At 39.3% G+C, this 15,780-nt stretch overlaps 1 protein-coding gene across 1 annotated transcript; it reads left to right on the forward strand.

Moving 5' to 3' along the window:
- Positions 1–1,233: 1,233 nt before the first annotated feature.
- LOC119805567 (DDB1- and CUL4-associated factor 12-like protein 2) lies at positions 1,234–2,652 on the forward strand. The gene has a single exon (XM_038317527.1). It carries the CDS (start codon positions 1,243–1,245, stop codon positions 2,650–2,652), a length of 1,410 nt encoding a protein of 469 aa, XP_038173455.1. The 5' UTR covers positions 1,234–1,242.
- The last annotated feature ends 13,128 nt before the right edge of the window (positions 2,653–15,780 follow it).

Here is a 15,780-nt window from a genome sequence, read left to right on the forward strand (position 1 = left end):
CTGTGCCTGGGGATATCTGGTGTGTTCCTTAAGCCCCTTCCTGAGGTTGACATGACCTCTCATAGGAAATGGAGCTTGGCAGGAGTCCTGGTCCTGACTATGTGGACTGTTCATTCCCTAACTGGAGAACAGGAGCATGCCTTGCTCTCTAGGACCCCTTCCTTGGCCTTACTCTGGACCCTATCATCTAAGGCTTCTGATGTTCCTGAGAAGTTAGTAGGTAAGGAAGCACCATTCCCTTCACCTCTAACAGGCTGTCCCTACCTGTATGCCACTTTTGCCCTCTTAAAACCCTGAGGTTCATTTTTGACACTTTCACTACCATACCCTGACTGGAATTGGGGTCGAGGTGTGGGACTCAGCAAGATATCCCCAAGGGATTCAAGTTCAGTAGCTCAGGAACTTCAAGTTCAGAAATTAAAAAGGAACAAGAGAAAAATAAGGTTAGAATGGTTGAAAACTCAACCAGCAGAGGGACTTACAAGAAGAGTGCACAAAGAAACTAAAGAGGGTACTTTAAAAAGCCTCCCATTCCTGGTCCAGTTCAAAGAACAACCTTTGTCAAAAGTGTTCCCACATGCGAATTTATTTCTTCCCACATGTCACGCTCAGTGCTCCTTTTGATTTTCTGCTTGACTATATTTTAGGTTTTGGTTTTAAGGCTAGTTGGAAGCTGTTGTGAGGTTGATGAAAAAAACTTGTGTTAGCAACCAAGCTCAGTCCTCTAGGAATCTCCCCAGAGTTTCCACACAGCCCTCCTGCATGCCCATCCCCTCTGCTTCTCCCCAGCCCCCACCCAGACTGGATTGTGCTACCCAGCACCCCACGACCAACTGCCCCTCCCACTGCCTCCGCCCCTCACCCTCAGGTCTCCAGCAGACTCTTTCGTCCCACACTGAGTTCTCCATCTCCAAGACGGCAGCACTTTCCGCCCTCGGCCAGGTCCCCTGGACTGCCACCACCCTCAACACTTCTCTCCGCCCGCGCCCAGCTCCTTCCAAAGCTCACAGTCCTTGTCAAGCCACGCTGCCACCTTCGCCTCTTTTGCCACCAAAGAACCCGGGACTCAGGACACACGGAGCCCCAGGGATCTCCCAGCCTCCCGCCCCTGGGACCCAGTGCCAGCCTGATCAATTCGGAGACACAGCCATTCCCTACACCACCATGGCCAACACGGGTGCCACGCGACGCCGCCGCCGCCGCCGCGCCCCCACCGCCTCTCCAGCCCGCCCGCCGCCCACCATGGCCCCTCAGCAAACAGGTAGCAGGAAGCGGAAAGCCGCCGAGGTAGAGGGGGGTGCCGGGAGTTCTTCGTCGCCCGGCCCGGCTGCTTCTGCGGCGGGGACCAGCCACGCGGAGGGGCTATTGCTGCTGGCCAAGAGGCCAAGGCGGCCCATGGCTCGTCGATCCTTGGTGCACTACCTGAAGGGCCGGGCGCTGGGCGACGAGGGCCACCCGGGGCTGTCGGGCTTCGAGGGCGACCTGTGCAGCTATGGGGTCCTCAGGCTGCCAGAGCTGCTGAGGGAGCGCCAGCTGGCGCTTGGCCCCCTCAACAAGGTGTTCGCATCGCAGTGGCTAAATGCCAGGCAGGTGGTGTGTGGCACCAAGTGCAACACGCTCTTCGTGGTAGACGTCCAGACTGGCAGAATTACCAGCATTCCCCTGATGCGGGACAGAGAACCTGGACAAACCCGTGACCAACCCACCTGTGGCATCCATGCTATCCAGCTGAATCCCTCCAAGACCCTCTTGGCCACAGGGGGTGAAAACCCCAACAGTCTAGCAGTATACCAGCTGCCCACCCTAGACCCTGTGTGTTTAGGGGATAGCAATGGCCACAGGGACTGGATCTTCGCCATTGCATGGATGAGTGACACGGTGGCTGTAAGTGGATCACGGGACGGCACTGTGGCACTCTGGCGGGTTGATCCTGACATGTTCAGTGGTAACATTCCCTGGCACAATAATTCAGAGATTCCACGGTATTCGCACATTCGTCCAAGGGACATGGAGGCCATTCCCAGGGCCACCACTAACCCAGCTAATCGCAAAGTGAGAGCCCTTGCATTCAGTGGCAAAAACCAGGAACTGGGAGCAGTGTCTCTGGATGGCTATTTCCACTTGTGGAAAGCCCGGAGCTCTCTGTCCAGGCTGCTGTCCCTAAGGCTGCCCTACTGCAGAGAGAACGTGTGTCTCACCTACTGTGACGAGTTGTCCCTCTTTGCTGTCGGATCCCAGTCTCATGTTTCATTCCTGGATCCAAGACAACGCCAGCAGAATATCAGACCCTTGTGTTCCCGAGAGGGAGGCACAGGTGTGCGTTCTCTGAGCTTCTACCAGCACATCATTACCGTGGGCACTGGACATGGTTCCCTGCTCTTCTATGACATCCGTGCACAGAAGTTCCTGGAGGAGAGGGCCTCAGCCAGTCCAGACTCTTTTCTTGTGCGCACAGGTAGGAAGCTCAAACTCACCTGTGGCAGAGGCTGGCTCAACCAAGATGAACTCTGGTTGAACTACTTTGGTGGCACTGAGGAATTCCCAAATGCACTCTACACTCACTGCTACAACTGGCCCGAAATGAAGCTCTTTGTGGGTGGAGGTCCACTCCCTTCAGGCCTCCATGGCAACTATGCAGGCCTCTGGAGCTAAAGTCTCTATGCACTTGTGAACATGCACAGATTTATCTTTCAGTTCAGGCTAATGTTCTTCACATATGTGCTTGTGTGTGATGTATGCATGCACATTTCTAATTGTGTGTGATTTGTTTCCAAGGGGGACTTACCCAACTTTCTAGTGCTCAGCCACAGAGAGAGAGAAAACAGAAAGGAGAGAGGAGAGAGGAGAGAGGAGAGAGGAGAGAGAGAGAGAGAATCAAAACTTGATGTGGCTTTGGCACTTTTTCTCAGAGCACTACATTTTTGCTGTATCATACAAAAATTGAATTAGTCTTAATCTTTCCCTCCCTGGGTGATTTATGCATTTTCTTTCTTTAGGTTAATGTAGTCGTTGTTTTCACTGCAATTCAGCAGTTTAGCTTTACCAGCATCTCAATAATATGTTCAAGTAGTTTAAACATTTCATGTATTTGTCATTTTGAGAAAACATGTTTATACAATGTCTGTTGGACTGACCTAAGAAAATATCCATCATTTAAAACCCAATCAAATTAGAAAATGTGCTTCAAGATCTAGATTATTATCATTTGGAGTGTCTTTTATCTGAATGTAGGGAAAATTAGTACTGGTTGATTGTACCTTATGGGTACATAAAATGCTCTAACATGTATTATCTTACAGAATTATATACTATTGTTCAAACTATTAATCATTATTTTACTTCAGAAAAACCTAAGCACTACTATGCTTAGTACTAAAACTTTCTCTTTAAAAGTACTGTATTGTGAACTGCTTTCCTCAGTACCATCTATGTTTAAGAATTTCATAACTAATCAAATCTGATCTAAATTTTCAGGATAATTGGGAAAGTATTTTGAAGATTAATATTACTTTAACTTTTCAAGAAGCAGTCCAGGTAGTCATTTGCAATGAAAGCCCAGTAGTTATGTCCAGAGTAGGTATAGTTGATTTTTATATTGAATGTATAGATAGTTATTTTATGTGGATCACTTTTGAGTATGTGATGTATTGTAGAAAAAATAGAACACAAATGGCTTCAACATCATAGCAATTAAACTAAATTTTAAAATGATTAAATATGCATTTTATTATTAATTGTACTTATAAGAATGTATTTATCAAAATCAACATTTTCTAAGAAGGAGCTTTGGCTTCAGCTATGCACAGATCATTTTGCACATTTGCTTTTGTAAAGAAACTTTTATAGATTAAAAGATAAATAATGCTGCATCTGGAGATAATGGCTCAGCAGTTAGGATCTCTTTCTCTATTCCTGAGTTCAGTTCCCAGTACCGGTGTTCAGAGGATCATAACTGCCTTTAACTCCAGCTCCAGGGGATCTGACACCCTCTTCAATCCCCTGCAGAACTTTGAACATTTATTGACAACACACGCATAGACACACAAACATACACATAAATAATGTTTTCAAAAGATATATAGTGAAAAGTCTTCCACCCCTGGATACCTGTTCTCTGGCCATAATTTACCACATTTTTCTGTGTATGTAACCACTTAAAGAGATTCAATGCATATCTAAGGATACCTGTGAATATGTTATTTACCCATAAATAATAAAATAAACTCTTTATATGTATACACTTTTGTTAAAAATTCATACATATGTAACTAATTTGAGTTTATTGTATGTTACTCACTACACGGTTGGAATGCTGTATTTTTGACAGGCTTTAGTGATGCAGTAAGTATTTAGATGCATATATTCTTGTACTTGTCAAAGTATTTGTATAAAAGAATTCCTAGAAATTAAATTTTGGGTAAATGATGGGTAGAAGCCTGTCATGACCTTTTTTACGGTGTACCATCAAATTCTCATATGCTCCAAGTCTTAATATTTCTAGGCCAATGTGAATGAATTAATCACATATGTGGTCATCATAAAAAGTACATTCTAAAACAATGATTAAGAACATAAGGAAAAAGCTGGGCGGTGGTGGCGCATGCCTTTAATCCCAGCATTCGGGAGGCAGAGGCAGGCGGATCTCTGTGAGTTCGAGACCAGCCTGGTCTACAAGAGCTAGCTCCAGGACAGGCTCTAAAGCTGCAGAGAAACCCTGTCTCAAAAAACCAAAAAAAAAGAACATAAGGAAATAAGGACAAGCAATATAAATGCTATCAGACGAGTAAACAAGGTGTAAATTTGCATACACGGAATTGAGTTAATCAAAAGTACCTGTAATTATTTGTGTTTTGTAGTCTATGATACCATGATTTCAGTTATGCTAAATGAATCAGGTGACATTGAAAGAGCTTCAAGAAAGATATGAGGATTAATAGATTAAAACAAAAATAATATTTGGAATTTTATATGGAGGTAAAAAACTGAAAAAATGGTGAATGCTGAAACTCTGTCTTGGACACAAAATTTGTGGCAATAAATGAATGTAGATACATTAGCATAGAAGATGCAAGTGGAAAGTGACCAACTGAGTTTAGTATGTTGAATCTGAGCCACATATTGGGTTAGTATACCCAGTGAAGAAGTGACTATAAGGATATGGTATAATTTCTCAGTGCTAGGAGGATAGTACTGTGAAATGCTGGTACTCTATTACTTTAAGAGAAAAAATGAAACAAATGCTTAGAAAGAATACTAGGAAGTAATTGCAACAAAAGATATGTGAGAAAATATAAGTAGCAAGTTTTACAAAAAAATGCTATGACATCCATCATGACCTCTAAACAAAATGATAATTTTTCTATATGTAAATTATGATTTGAGTCTTGATCACTGTCATACATGCCAGCCAGTTTCATAGTTAAACTCTCTAGATAATATTTCAGAGCACTTAGCACTGCCCAGATTTGTCCAAAGCTGATATCTTTTTGAAGAATGGAAAGTCAGACTTAGATCACAAAGCAGTATTTTAGCTGCAGTATTTCTGGGCCACTAATTCTAACAGAGGATTATATTTAGTACTCACAACACCAGGATGCCTAGAAACATTATAAAAACCATGGCATCTTCATAGGTGGGCCATCACCTCATCACCTGCTCTGACCTCAACTTGCTGTGTTTACCTCACCCCTAGCCCTCTTTCACACACATTCAGGTGATTAATCTATATTTCATTTAATTTAGATTTAGATTCAGTAACATAAAAGTAGGTCTCTGCAAACTTTTCCGGGTCATGAGAATAAATGATGTACTATAGGAAATATAGTCATTTCCTGAGAATTATTATTTAAGTTATAAATAAAATAAAATTATAACTTTATTTATAATTAAAAACATTAAATATAATCATTGGTACATTAAAAGTAAATAATACCATTGGAGGGTAAAGTTAGTATTAAACAAAAGCATATTAATTCCCCAGGAACCAGCAGGATGCGTCAGGAAAAGATGTATGCTGAGACTATTTTTAAGGTCATGTGTATAAAATGTTAATGTCAAAAGGAAAAAGTATAAAATGGAATGGAATCTAAAAGAAAGCTAGTACAATTACTTAGATCAAACATGACAGAGGTTAATTACTAACAATTTAAAAAATACATTGGATCTTTTGCCTCATAATTGATTATGCCTACTTTCTTAGTATCTTTTAAGATCTGAAATTAAAAATGGATAGGAAAACTCCATGTTAGTGCTATAATAAGGAAGACCATAATCATACCATATTTCTCTTTTCAAGATAGGGTTTCTTTGTAACTGTGGAGCCAGTCCTGGAACTCACTAGGTAGTCAAGACTGGCCTCAAACTCACAAAGATTCACCTGTCTGTGCCTGCCAAGTGCTGGAACTAAAGGAGTGCACCACCCTCGCTGGGCTTATACCAGAATTTTGACAGTATACTAGAAATCAGAAACTAGAGAGTGTCTTACAGATAAAACTGAGAAATATCAACTCAAACCTAAGATACATCTATAAGACCTTTGTGATAGAAGTCAACTTTCACTGATATTTTTTTTCACATGTTCCAAGCTATACTTCCACATTAAACATAGGACTGACTTTTGAGGTAGCAAGCACCATTGATAATCTGTATATGTGTGTTTGTCTAGTTAGTCCCTCTCCCATTAAAAGAGATATTATACAGTTGATAAAATACTGGAGAAATAATTTCTAGTGTACTTGGAAGTTTAAATTGTCATTAATGTTATTGCTAGGTAAAATTAATAACATGCAAATAAGATACATCTCATAATCCCATTTTTTCTTTGAAAATGAAAGAAAGAAAAATCATACAATGAATATAAGAATATATGCAATATTATTAACAACATGTTTCTCTATAGAAGGCAATGGAATAGTAAATTTGTTATATATGTCATATATTTATAGAATATTATAAAAGTCCATATTGCAATGTGCATTTCTTTAGAAGACAGAAGAGGAAAAATCAATGAAAATAGTTTTCTAATCCTGAATTGTATGAGGAAGGAAAATGATATAGGAAAGTAATGATAGCAAGGATATGAAACAGGCTAAATATGAAAGAATCCATCTCAACATAGTATGGAAGTTCATGGAAACATAAGAACATTTGTAACAGTGAATAACCAGCTATATTGTTTTTATAAAGGCAGGTCAAGAATTCAGTGTTAAAAATTAATTATGAAATTCTTTTTATTCCCACAAATATCTGGTAGGTTCATAATATTATGTTTCCCTTCTCAACTCCTCAACCAAATCAATTCCAGGGAATCACTGTGAGACTTGGATAAGCACAACATCAAAGTGGCTGCAGAATAGTGACATAAATATTTCTGACCTGGATATAGGTGAAGAGGAAATGACTTCATACCTACCAATTGGAAGAATCTGTGTTTTTTGAAAATTTCCCTGAACTTTTCTTCTTAGTCACAAACATCTTCAAAATATTTTCTAATATATTTCTATTTAGTATATGACCAAAATTTTAGTTCATTTTAAAACACCATGACATTTATTGGTCTTAACTACTCTCATATTTTCAGCTATAATTCTGAAGATGAAAAGGGGTCTAGCTGTGAAATATACCAAAAAAATATCTCTCAGTCAGTAATTTAATACTTAAATTCATACATCTGGGGTCATAAACTGATAATGCACGTTCTACACTATTTTATTCTCAGCTCTGACAAACATGGAAAGATCAGTTTTATTATGTGGTGTTGTAAAGAGAAAAATATTATGTAAAGAGGATAAAGATGATGTGGGATTTTCCTTTGTATGTCATGATTACCATTGATAAATAAAGGAACTGCTTTGGGCCTATAGCAAACTATAGAGGAACAGAGCTAGGTGGGGAAAACTAAGCTGAATGCTGGGAGAAAGGAGGCAGAGTCAGAGAGAAGCCATGGAGCGACCACCAGAGTCAGACATGCCAAAACTTTGCCAGTAAGTCACTGCAATGTGGCAATACACAATTTAATAGAAATGGGTTAAGTTAATATGTAAGAAATTAAACAATAAGAAGCTAGAGATAATGGGCCAACAGGTGATTTAATATATACAGTTTCTGTCTGAAAATTTGGGGTCTAAGCTACCTGGGTGGTCAGGAACAAATAAGCAGCCTTCCACCAACATAAAGAGATAAAGAGAGAGTAGATAGAAAAAGTTATTGCTCCAAAATTTACAAGGGTGTATTGGGTACATAGTCACTAAAAAAGAAAGATAAGTACTTTACAAATTCTTCTATTCATTATATTAAAACAGAACATTTTTAGTTATTGTTTTTACTCTGAGATTATAATGAACTTATTTATATTTTTATATAATATAAATATATACTATAAAGCCGGGCGGTGGTGGCACATGCCTTTAATCCCAGCACTCGGGAGGCAGATCTCTGAGTTCGAGGCCAGCCTGGTCTACAAGAGCTAGTTCCAGGACAGGCTCTAGAAACTACAGGGAAACCCTGTCTCGCAAAACCAATATATATATGTGTGTGTGTGTGTGTGTGTGTGTGTGTGTGTGTGTGTGTATGTATATGTATGTATGTATGTATGTATGTATGTATGTATGTATGTATGTATATATGTATGTATGTATGTATCCGTCCGCGCAACAGTCTCCTACGCCCTCCTGTCGCGTTCCCCAGCCTTGGCCAAGCCGGGCCGGTTCGGCAGGGGGGCCATGTAGGCGGTGGCAGTGGTGTCCCGTCAGTGTCCGAGGTTTGTCGGTGTCCAAGGTTTGTTGCCCCAGGGGGTTGGGGGCCTCAGAGGAAGGGAGGACCCAACCCCTCTCTTCACGCTCGGCTAGGGCGCCTCGCCTGGGTGCGCACCTCCTTCTCTCCATATGCATATATACATATGTATATATGTATATATGTATATGTGTATATGTGTATATGTGTATATGTGTATATGTGTATATGTGCATATGTGTATATGTGTATATGTGCATATGTGTATATGTGCATATGTGCATATGTGCATACGCACATGTGTGTATGTGTGTATGTGTGTATGTGTGTATGTGTGTATATGTGTATATGTGTATATGTGTATATGTATATATGTGTATATGTGTATATGTGTATATGTGTATATGTGTATGTGTGTATGTGTGTATATGTATATATGTATATATGTGTATATGTGTATATGTATCTATGCATATACGTATATACGTATATACGTATATACGTATATATGTATATGTGTATGTATGTATATATGTATATATGTATATGCGTATGTATGTATATATGTATATATGTATATGTGCATATATGTATATATGTATATGTATCTGTATATATGTATTTATGTATGTATGTATATATATGCATATATGTATTTATGTATGCATGTATGTGTGTATATATGTATGTATGTATGCATATATGCATATCTGTATATACCAATATATATATATGTGTGTGTGTCTATGTATGTATATATGCATATATGTATATGTGTATATGTGTATATATCTATATATGCATATGTGTATGTATGTATGTGTATACTATATATAACACTTATATATAATTAACTTATAAGTATAATAAAAAAAATAACTTATTTTTTAAATCTGTCCTAAATCTTTTTCAATTAAACTTATTAATTTATTTTGTATCCTGATCTCAGCTTCCCCTTCTCCTCCTCTGTTATAAGGACGCTGCTTCTTGGTTCCTAGCTGCTTAGCCCCTAAATAATCACACAGAAACTGTATTAATTAAATAACTGCTTGGCCCATTAACTCTAGCTTCTTATTGCCTAACTCTTACATATTAATTTAACCCATTTCTATTAATCTGTGTATTACCACATGGCTATGGCTTACCAGCTAAAGTTTCAGTGTCTGTCTCAGGCAGGGCTACATGGCTTCTTCTCAACTCCTCCTTCTTTCTCCCAGCATTCAGCTTATTTTTCCCCACCTACCTCTATTCCCTGTGTATGCTCAAGACAGCTTCTTTATTTACCAATGGTAGTCACAGCATACAGAGGGGAATCCAACATCATTCCCTCCCTGTACTCCTCCTGTCTACTCCCTCCCCAATTCACTCCTCTTCCATATTTCTTCAGAAAGGGGCAAGCCTTCCATGGGTACCAATGAAGCATGGCATATCAAGGTGAGGTAGGACTAAACACCTCTCCTTGCATTAATAATAGACAAGGCCACCCAAAATTAGGAACAGGTTCCTAAAAGCAAGCTAACGTGTTAGGGAAAGGCCCTGCTTCCACTACCAGGAGTCCCACAAGAAGGCCAAGCCAAACAACCATCTCTCATGTGGAAAGGGCCAAGGCAAGTCCCATGCAGGCTTCCTAGCTGTTTGTCCATAGTCTGTGTGCTCTCATGAGCAGGGCAGTTGTTTCTGTGGGTTCTCTTGTGATAACACTCTACCCCCAGCTCATATAATCCTTCCTGCCTCTCCTCAACGGGATTCTCTGGGATTGGCCCAGTGCTTGGATGTGAATATCTGAATGTGCTTTTTTCAGTTACTCATGATAATTGATGTAGTTACTAGTCTGATTACAGGGGAAGGCCAGTACAAGAGACTTACCCAGTATTGCAAGGTGTCTTCGCTGTGGTCATCCTTGAGTATTTGTGGTAGTTTCACTTGCATCAGGTTTCTAAATGACTCCAAAATGTGCTCTTTATCAAGAAATCCCTTTAATTACTCTCCCTGTCCGTCCACCCGTCAACCAGATCCCTCAAGCTATGATCCCCTACCACCCCCAGTCTAATCAGGAGATCTCTACTATTTCCTCTTCCCAGAGAAATCCATGAGTGCCTCTTTGGGCCATGTGTGATACTTAGTGTCTCTGGGTCTGTGGATTGTAGCATGGTTATCTGTAGCAGTCTTTGTGAGGGGGGCACAAAACTGCTCACAAATCAATACATGGAGACTTAATATTAGTTATGAATTCTCAGCCTTAACTTATGCATTTCCCACTAGCTCTTATAACTTAAATTAACCTATTTCTGTTTATCTATGTTTTGCCTTGGGACTTTTTATATTTCCTTAATTCTTTGAGTTCTACTCCATGTCTCCCTGTCTGGTGGCTGCGTTGTTGGCTGTCCCCTGGCACCTCCCTCTCTTTCTCCCTGGTTCTCTGTTCTCTTGAGCCTAGATTCCTCCTCCTACTTATTCTCTCTGCCAGTTTGTCTGTCTATCCTTTCTCCTCCCTAGCAATTGGCCATTCAGTTTTTTTTTCAGATTAATCAGGTGTCTTAGGCAGGCAAGACTAAACAACAACACAGTTTTAAGTAATTAAACAAATGTAGCATAAGCAAAAACAACACACCTTTACATAATTGAAAAATACACCATAAACAAATGCAACTCACCTTTATATATTTAAAGTAATATTCTGTAAAATAAACAAATTTAAAACATCTTTGCCTAGTTAAAGTAATAGTCCACAACAGTTATCCTTTACTTTAGCTAATATCCACTTATGAATGAGTATATACCATGTTTCTCCTTCTGGGTCTAGTTTACCTCACTCAAGATGATTTTTCTCTAGTTCCATCCATTCACCTGCAAATTTTCACCTGCATATTTCATAAAATTATTTTATACACCTGAGTAATAATCCATTGTGTAAATGTACCACATTTTTTTAGTAATTCTTCAGCTGAAAGGCATCTAGGTTGTTTCTAGCTTCTAGTTATTATAAATAATTCTGCTATGAACACAGTTGAGCAAGTGTTCTTGTGGTAACATATAACTACTTTAATACATAGAAATATATTTACTAAGAATGTCTTACAGGGAAAAATAGGGTTTCTTTTATATAGACATCCTCACCTACAAAACTGTTACAAGTCCATAGTCTGTGTTCTCTCATGAGCAGGACAATTGCTTCTGTGTTTACTCTTGTGTTGAACGCCAACCCCTGGCTCATACAGTCCTTCCTCCCTCTCCTCAATATGACTTCCTGGACTTGCAAATAAACAAATAATTATCACAAATACCACTGTAAGGATAAAACTGAATAGAGACATGATAACTGAAATTGATAATTTGTACTTTCTTTCATAGATTTTATCTATTAGTTGTTATATTGACACACTTGATAATGTATGCTTGATGCAGCTCTAAGTAGATGAATTCAATGAATTAATAAATAAATTAAATCAGTGATTTTAAATAATGTAAACAAAATCAGTTAAGTACCTTCACTAGTTTCCCTCTTATATCTTTCATTTAATTCTTCTAAGTGATTTTAATTTAAACACCTAAGAACATAATATTTTTATGTGTCTTAGGGTTTCTTTTCCTGTGGTGAAACACCATGGACAAAGGGCAAGTTGAGGAGGAAAGTGTTTATTTGACTTACATTTTCAGATAATAGTCCATCACTGAAATAAGTGAGCACAGGAACTCAAGCAGTGCAGGAACCTTAAGGCAGGAGCAGATGCAGATATCATTGAGGGGTGCTTCTTACTGGTTTGCTCCCCCATGAACCCTGATTTTTTATAGAAACCTGAACAACAATCCCAGCTACAGCGCCATCCACAATGAGTTGTGTGCCCTGGCCCGTGGATCACTACCTGAAAAGAATGCCTTAGAGCTGAATCTCATGCAGGCATTTCCACAACTGAGGATCCTTCCTCTCCGATGACAAAGCCAGTCAGTACATTATGAAAAATAAAAGTTATATTCTCTCAGATAATATGTAATTAATTCCTATACTTCCCCCTTGGTTAGAGAAGTATTACTCAAGCAAAGATTCGGGGGCATTGGTAATAGGATCAGTACCTTCTGCTGAGAAATAATATTAGATAGAAATATATTTTTGAACTTTCAGATTTCTAAAGAACAATGTGACTTTTGTTGCACATGCACACACACATACACACACACACACACACACACACACACACACACCCCACAATACATGAAGTAGTCAGAATTCTATCTTCACTCACATAGCATTTTATTATTCCTGTATATTGGGTCTTCTATCTTTGTGTGAGTGTTCTCACATATAAACATATGTATCCAGACAGAGATAAAATATCTTCAGTGTAAAGAACTCAAGGTAATGTCTTATTAAAATCTTGAATCTTCCTTGCATTACTTTATAACTCTCTGTGGGTGACTCATCCAGTCTCAAAATGAAAAACACAAGTCAAACTAATGGCAGAACACTGCAGTCACCCACAGCATCTGTTATTGTTATTGTATTTTTTCCAATTTGTTCAGCTGAGTACTGTGTAATGAATGATAACTTGGCATCTCCAATTTTTGAGATAGAGAAACATCAAAAAATTTAAATTTTTTTTCCAGTTTATTTATTTTTTATTAAAAATTGCCATCTCCTCCCCTCCTCCTCCCCCTTCCCTCCCCTCCCCTTCACCCACACCCCCACTCCCTCCCTCTTGAGGCCAACCAGCCATCAGGGTTCTCTACACTATGTTGAGTCCAAGGTCCTCCCAACTCCCCCCAGGTCCAGGAAGGTGAGCAACCAAACTGACAGGGCTCACACAGAGCCCGTCCATGTCGTAGAGACCAAGCCCATCGCCATTGTCCTTGGCTCCTCGGTCAGACTCCACCATTAGCCACCCTCAGAGAGTCCGATTTGGTCGCATGTTCCATCAGTCCCATTCCAAGTGGACTTGGTGGTCTCCCATTAGTTCTGTCCTGCCGTCTCAGTGGGTGAACGCATCCCTCATGGTTCTGACTTTCTTGTATAATTTTCTTGGTTAGGGTTTCTATTGCTGTGAAGAGGTATCATGACCATGACAACTCTTTTAAAGGAAAAACATTTAATTATGGTGGCTTTTATTTTCAGTTATTTGGTCTATTATTGTGGCGGGACATGGCAGCACACAGGCAGACAGTGTGCTGGAGATAGAACTGAGAGTCTAACATCTTGGCCCTCAATCAACGGGAAATGGTGTATGTCACTAGGTATAGTTTGAGCATAGAAAACCTCAAAGTCTGTCCTCACAATGAAACATTTCCTCCAACAAGTCCACACTTCCTAATAGTGCCATTCCCTATGAGATTATGGGGCAGTGCACAATTACATTCAAACGACCACATTCCACTCCCTGGCTCCCATAAGCTTGTAACAGTATCATAGTGCAAAATGCATTTAGTCAGACCACAAAAATCCCCACGGCTTACCACCATCTCAACGATGTTTCAAAGTTTAAAGTCTCTTCCTGAGATTCAGGAAATTTCTTAATTATAATTGTTTATAAAATCAAAATAAGAAAACAAATCACACACTTCCAACATATAAAGGCACAGAATATGTATTACTGTTCTAAAACATAGGAAAGTGAGCATAATGATGAAATACTGGATCAAAGCAAGACCATAAACCAGCTATAAAAACTAGAAGCTCTGCAACTCCATATCTGATGTTAAAACACTCTTCAGATCTCCAACTCCTTAAAGGTCTGCTGACTGCAACATGTTCTCTTGGCCCAGTTCCACACCACTCCCACAATAGCACACTTCCTCCAACATAATCACATCTAATAGTGCTATCCTTAAGAGTTTATATTCAAACCACTACAATAATCAACATAGATATTTTTCATAAACATATTGATATTTTTCTTAAATAAAAATTATTAATCCAGTATTGAAAATACCAAGCATCAAGTTTAAGGATTATATTTTACTTTATACAGGCCTTAGAGATATTAGGTATCTGCACTGTCAATGAAGTTACTTCCTATAGAAAAAATCTCACTCAGTATGACAATTTGTTCATGTTTTGTTATCAGTATTAGTCTATAAATCACATTGCCAAAATTCTGTTAATGACTGATGAACTTGTAATTATCTATAATGACTAATATAAACTATCCTAATGCTAATTTTAAAATATGAAGATGCTTCATAGTAGTAATTTTAAAATATGGTTCCCAGGAATTTAAATATTAAAAGTAACAAAATATGCATGTATTATGAAAAGGTTCTCTATTATTCCATCTAGAAATGACAAATTATAGCTAATAAAACTTTAAAAAAATTTATAAGCAAAAGTAAAAGCACTGTTGAGATGAGGGCATTCACTGAATTCTATAAATACACTCCTCACATCCTCAGAAGAAAACAGACACTAAATCTATCATACTTTCCTGAGTATAAGACTAGCTCAAAAACAATGACATCTTAAATTCTGCATGCAAATGGATGGAAATAGAAAACACTATCCTGAGTGAGATAACCCAGACCCAAAAATGTGAATATGGTATGTACTCACTCATTAGTGGACTCTAGCCATAAACAAAGGAAATTGAGCTTATAGTTCACAAGCCTAGAGAAGCCAAATAACAAGGTGAACCCAAAGAAAAACATATGTAGATCCTCCTGGAAATTGGAAGCAAACAAGATCGTCGGGAAAAAGTTGGGAGCATGGGGGTGTGGTTAGGGGTAAGGGTAGGGATGGGGGATGAGGAGAGGGGAAGAGAGAAGGGAGAAGGAAAAGACTTGGGAGAGCTTGGGGGAGTGGGAGGGTGGAGATGGAGGAAGGGCAGATATAGGGGCAGGGAAGAAGATACCCACATTAAGGGAGCCATATTAGGGTTGGCAAGAGACTTGGTGCTAGAGGGGATCCCAGGTGTTCACGGGGATATCCCCAGCTAGGTCTTTGGGCAGCAGAGGAGAGGGTGCCTGAACTGGCCTTCCCCTACTATCACACTGATGATTATCTTGAGTATCACCATAAAATCTTCCTCAGGAGATGGATGGAGATAGAGACAGACCCTCATCAGC

Source organism: Arvicola amphibius, chromosome X (assembly GCF_903992535.2).
Source record: "Arvicola amphibius chromosome X, mArvAmp1.2, whole genome shotgun sequence".
Taxonomy (NCBI): domain Eukaryota; kingdom Metazoa; phylum Chordata; class Mammalia; order Rodentia; family Cricetidae; genus Arvicola; species Arvicola amphibius.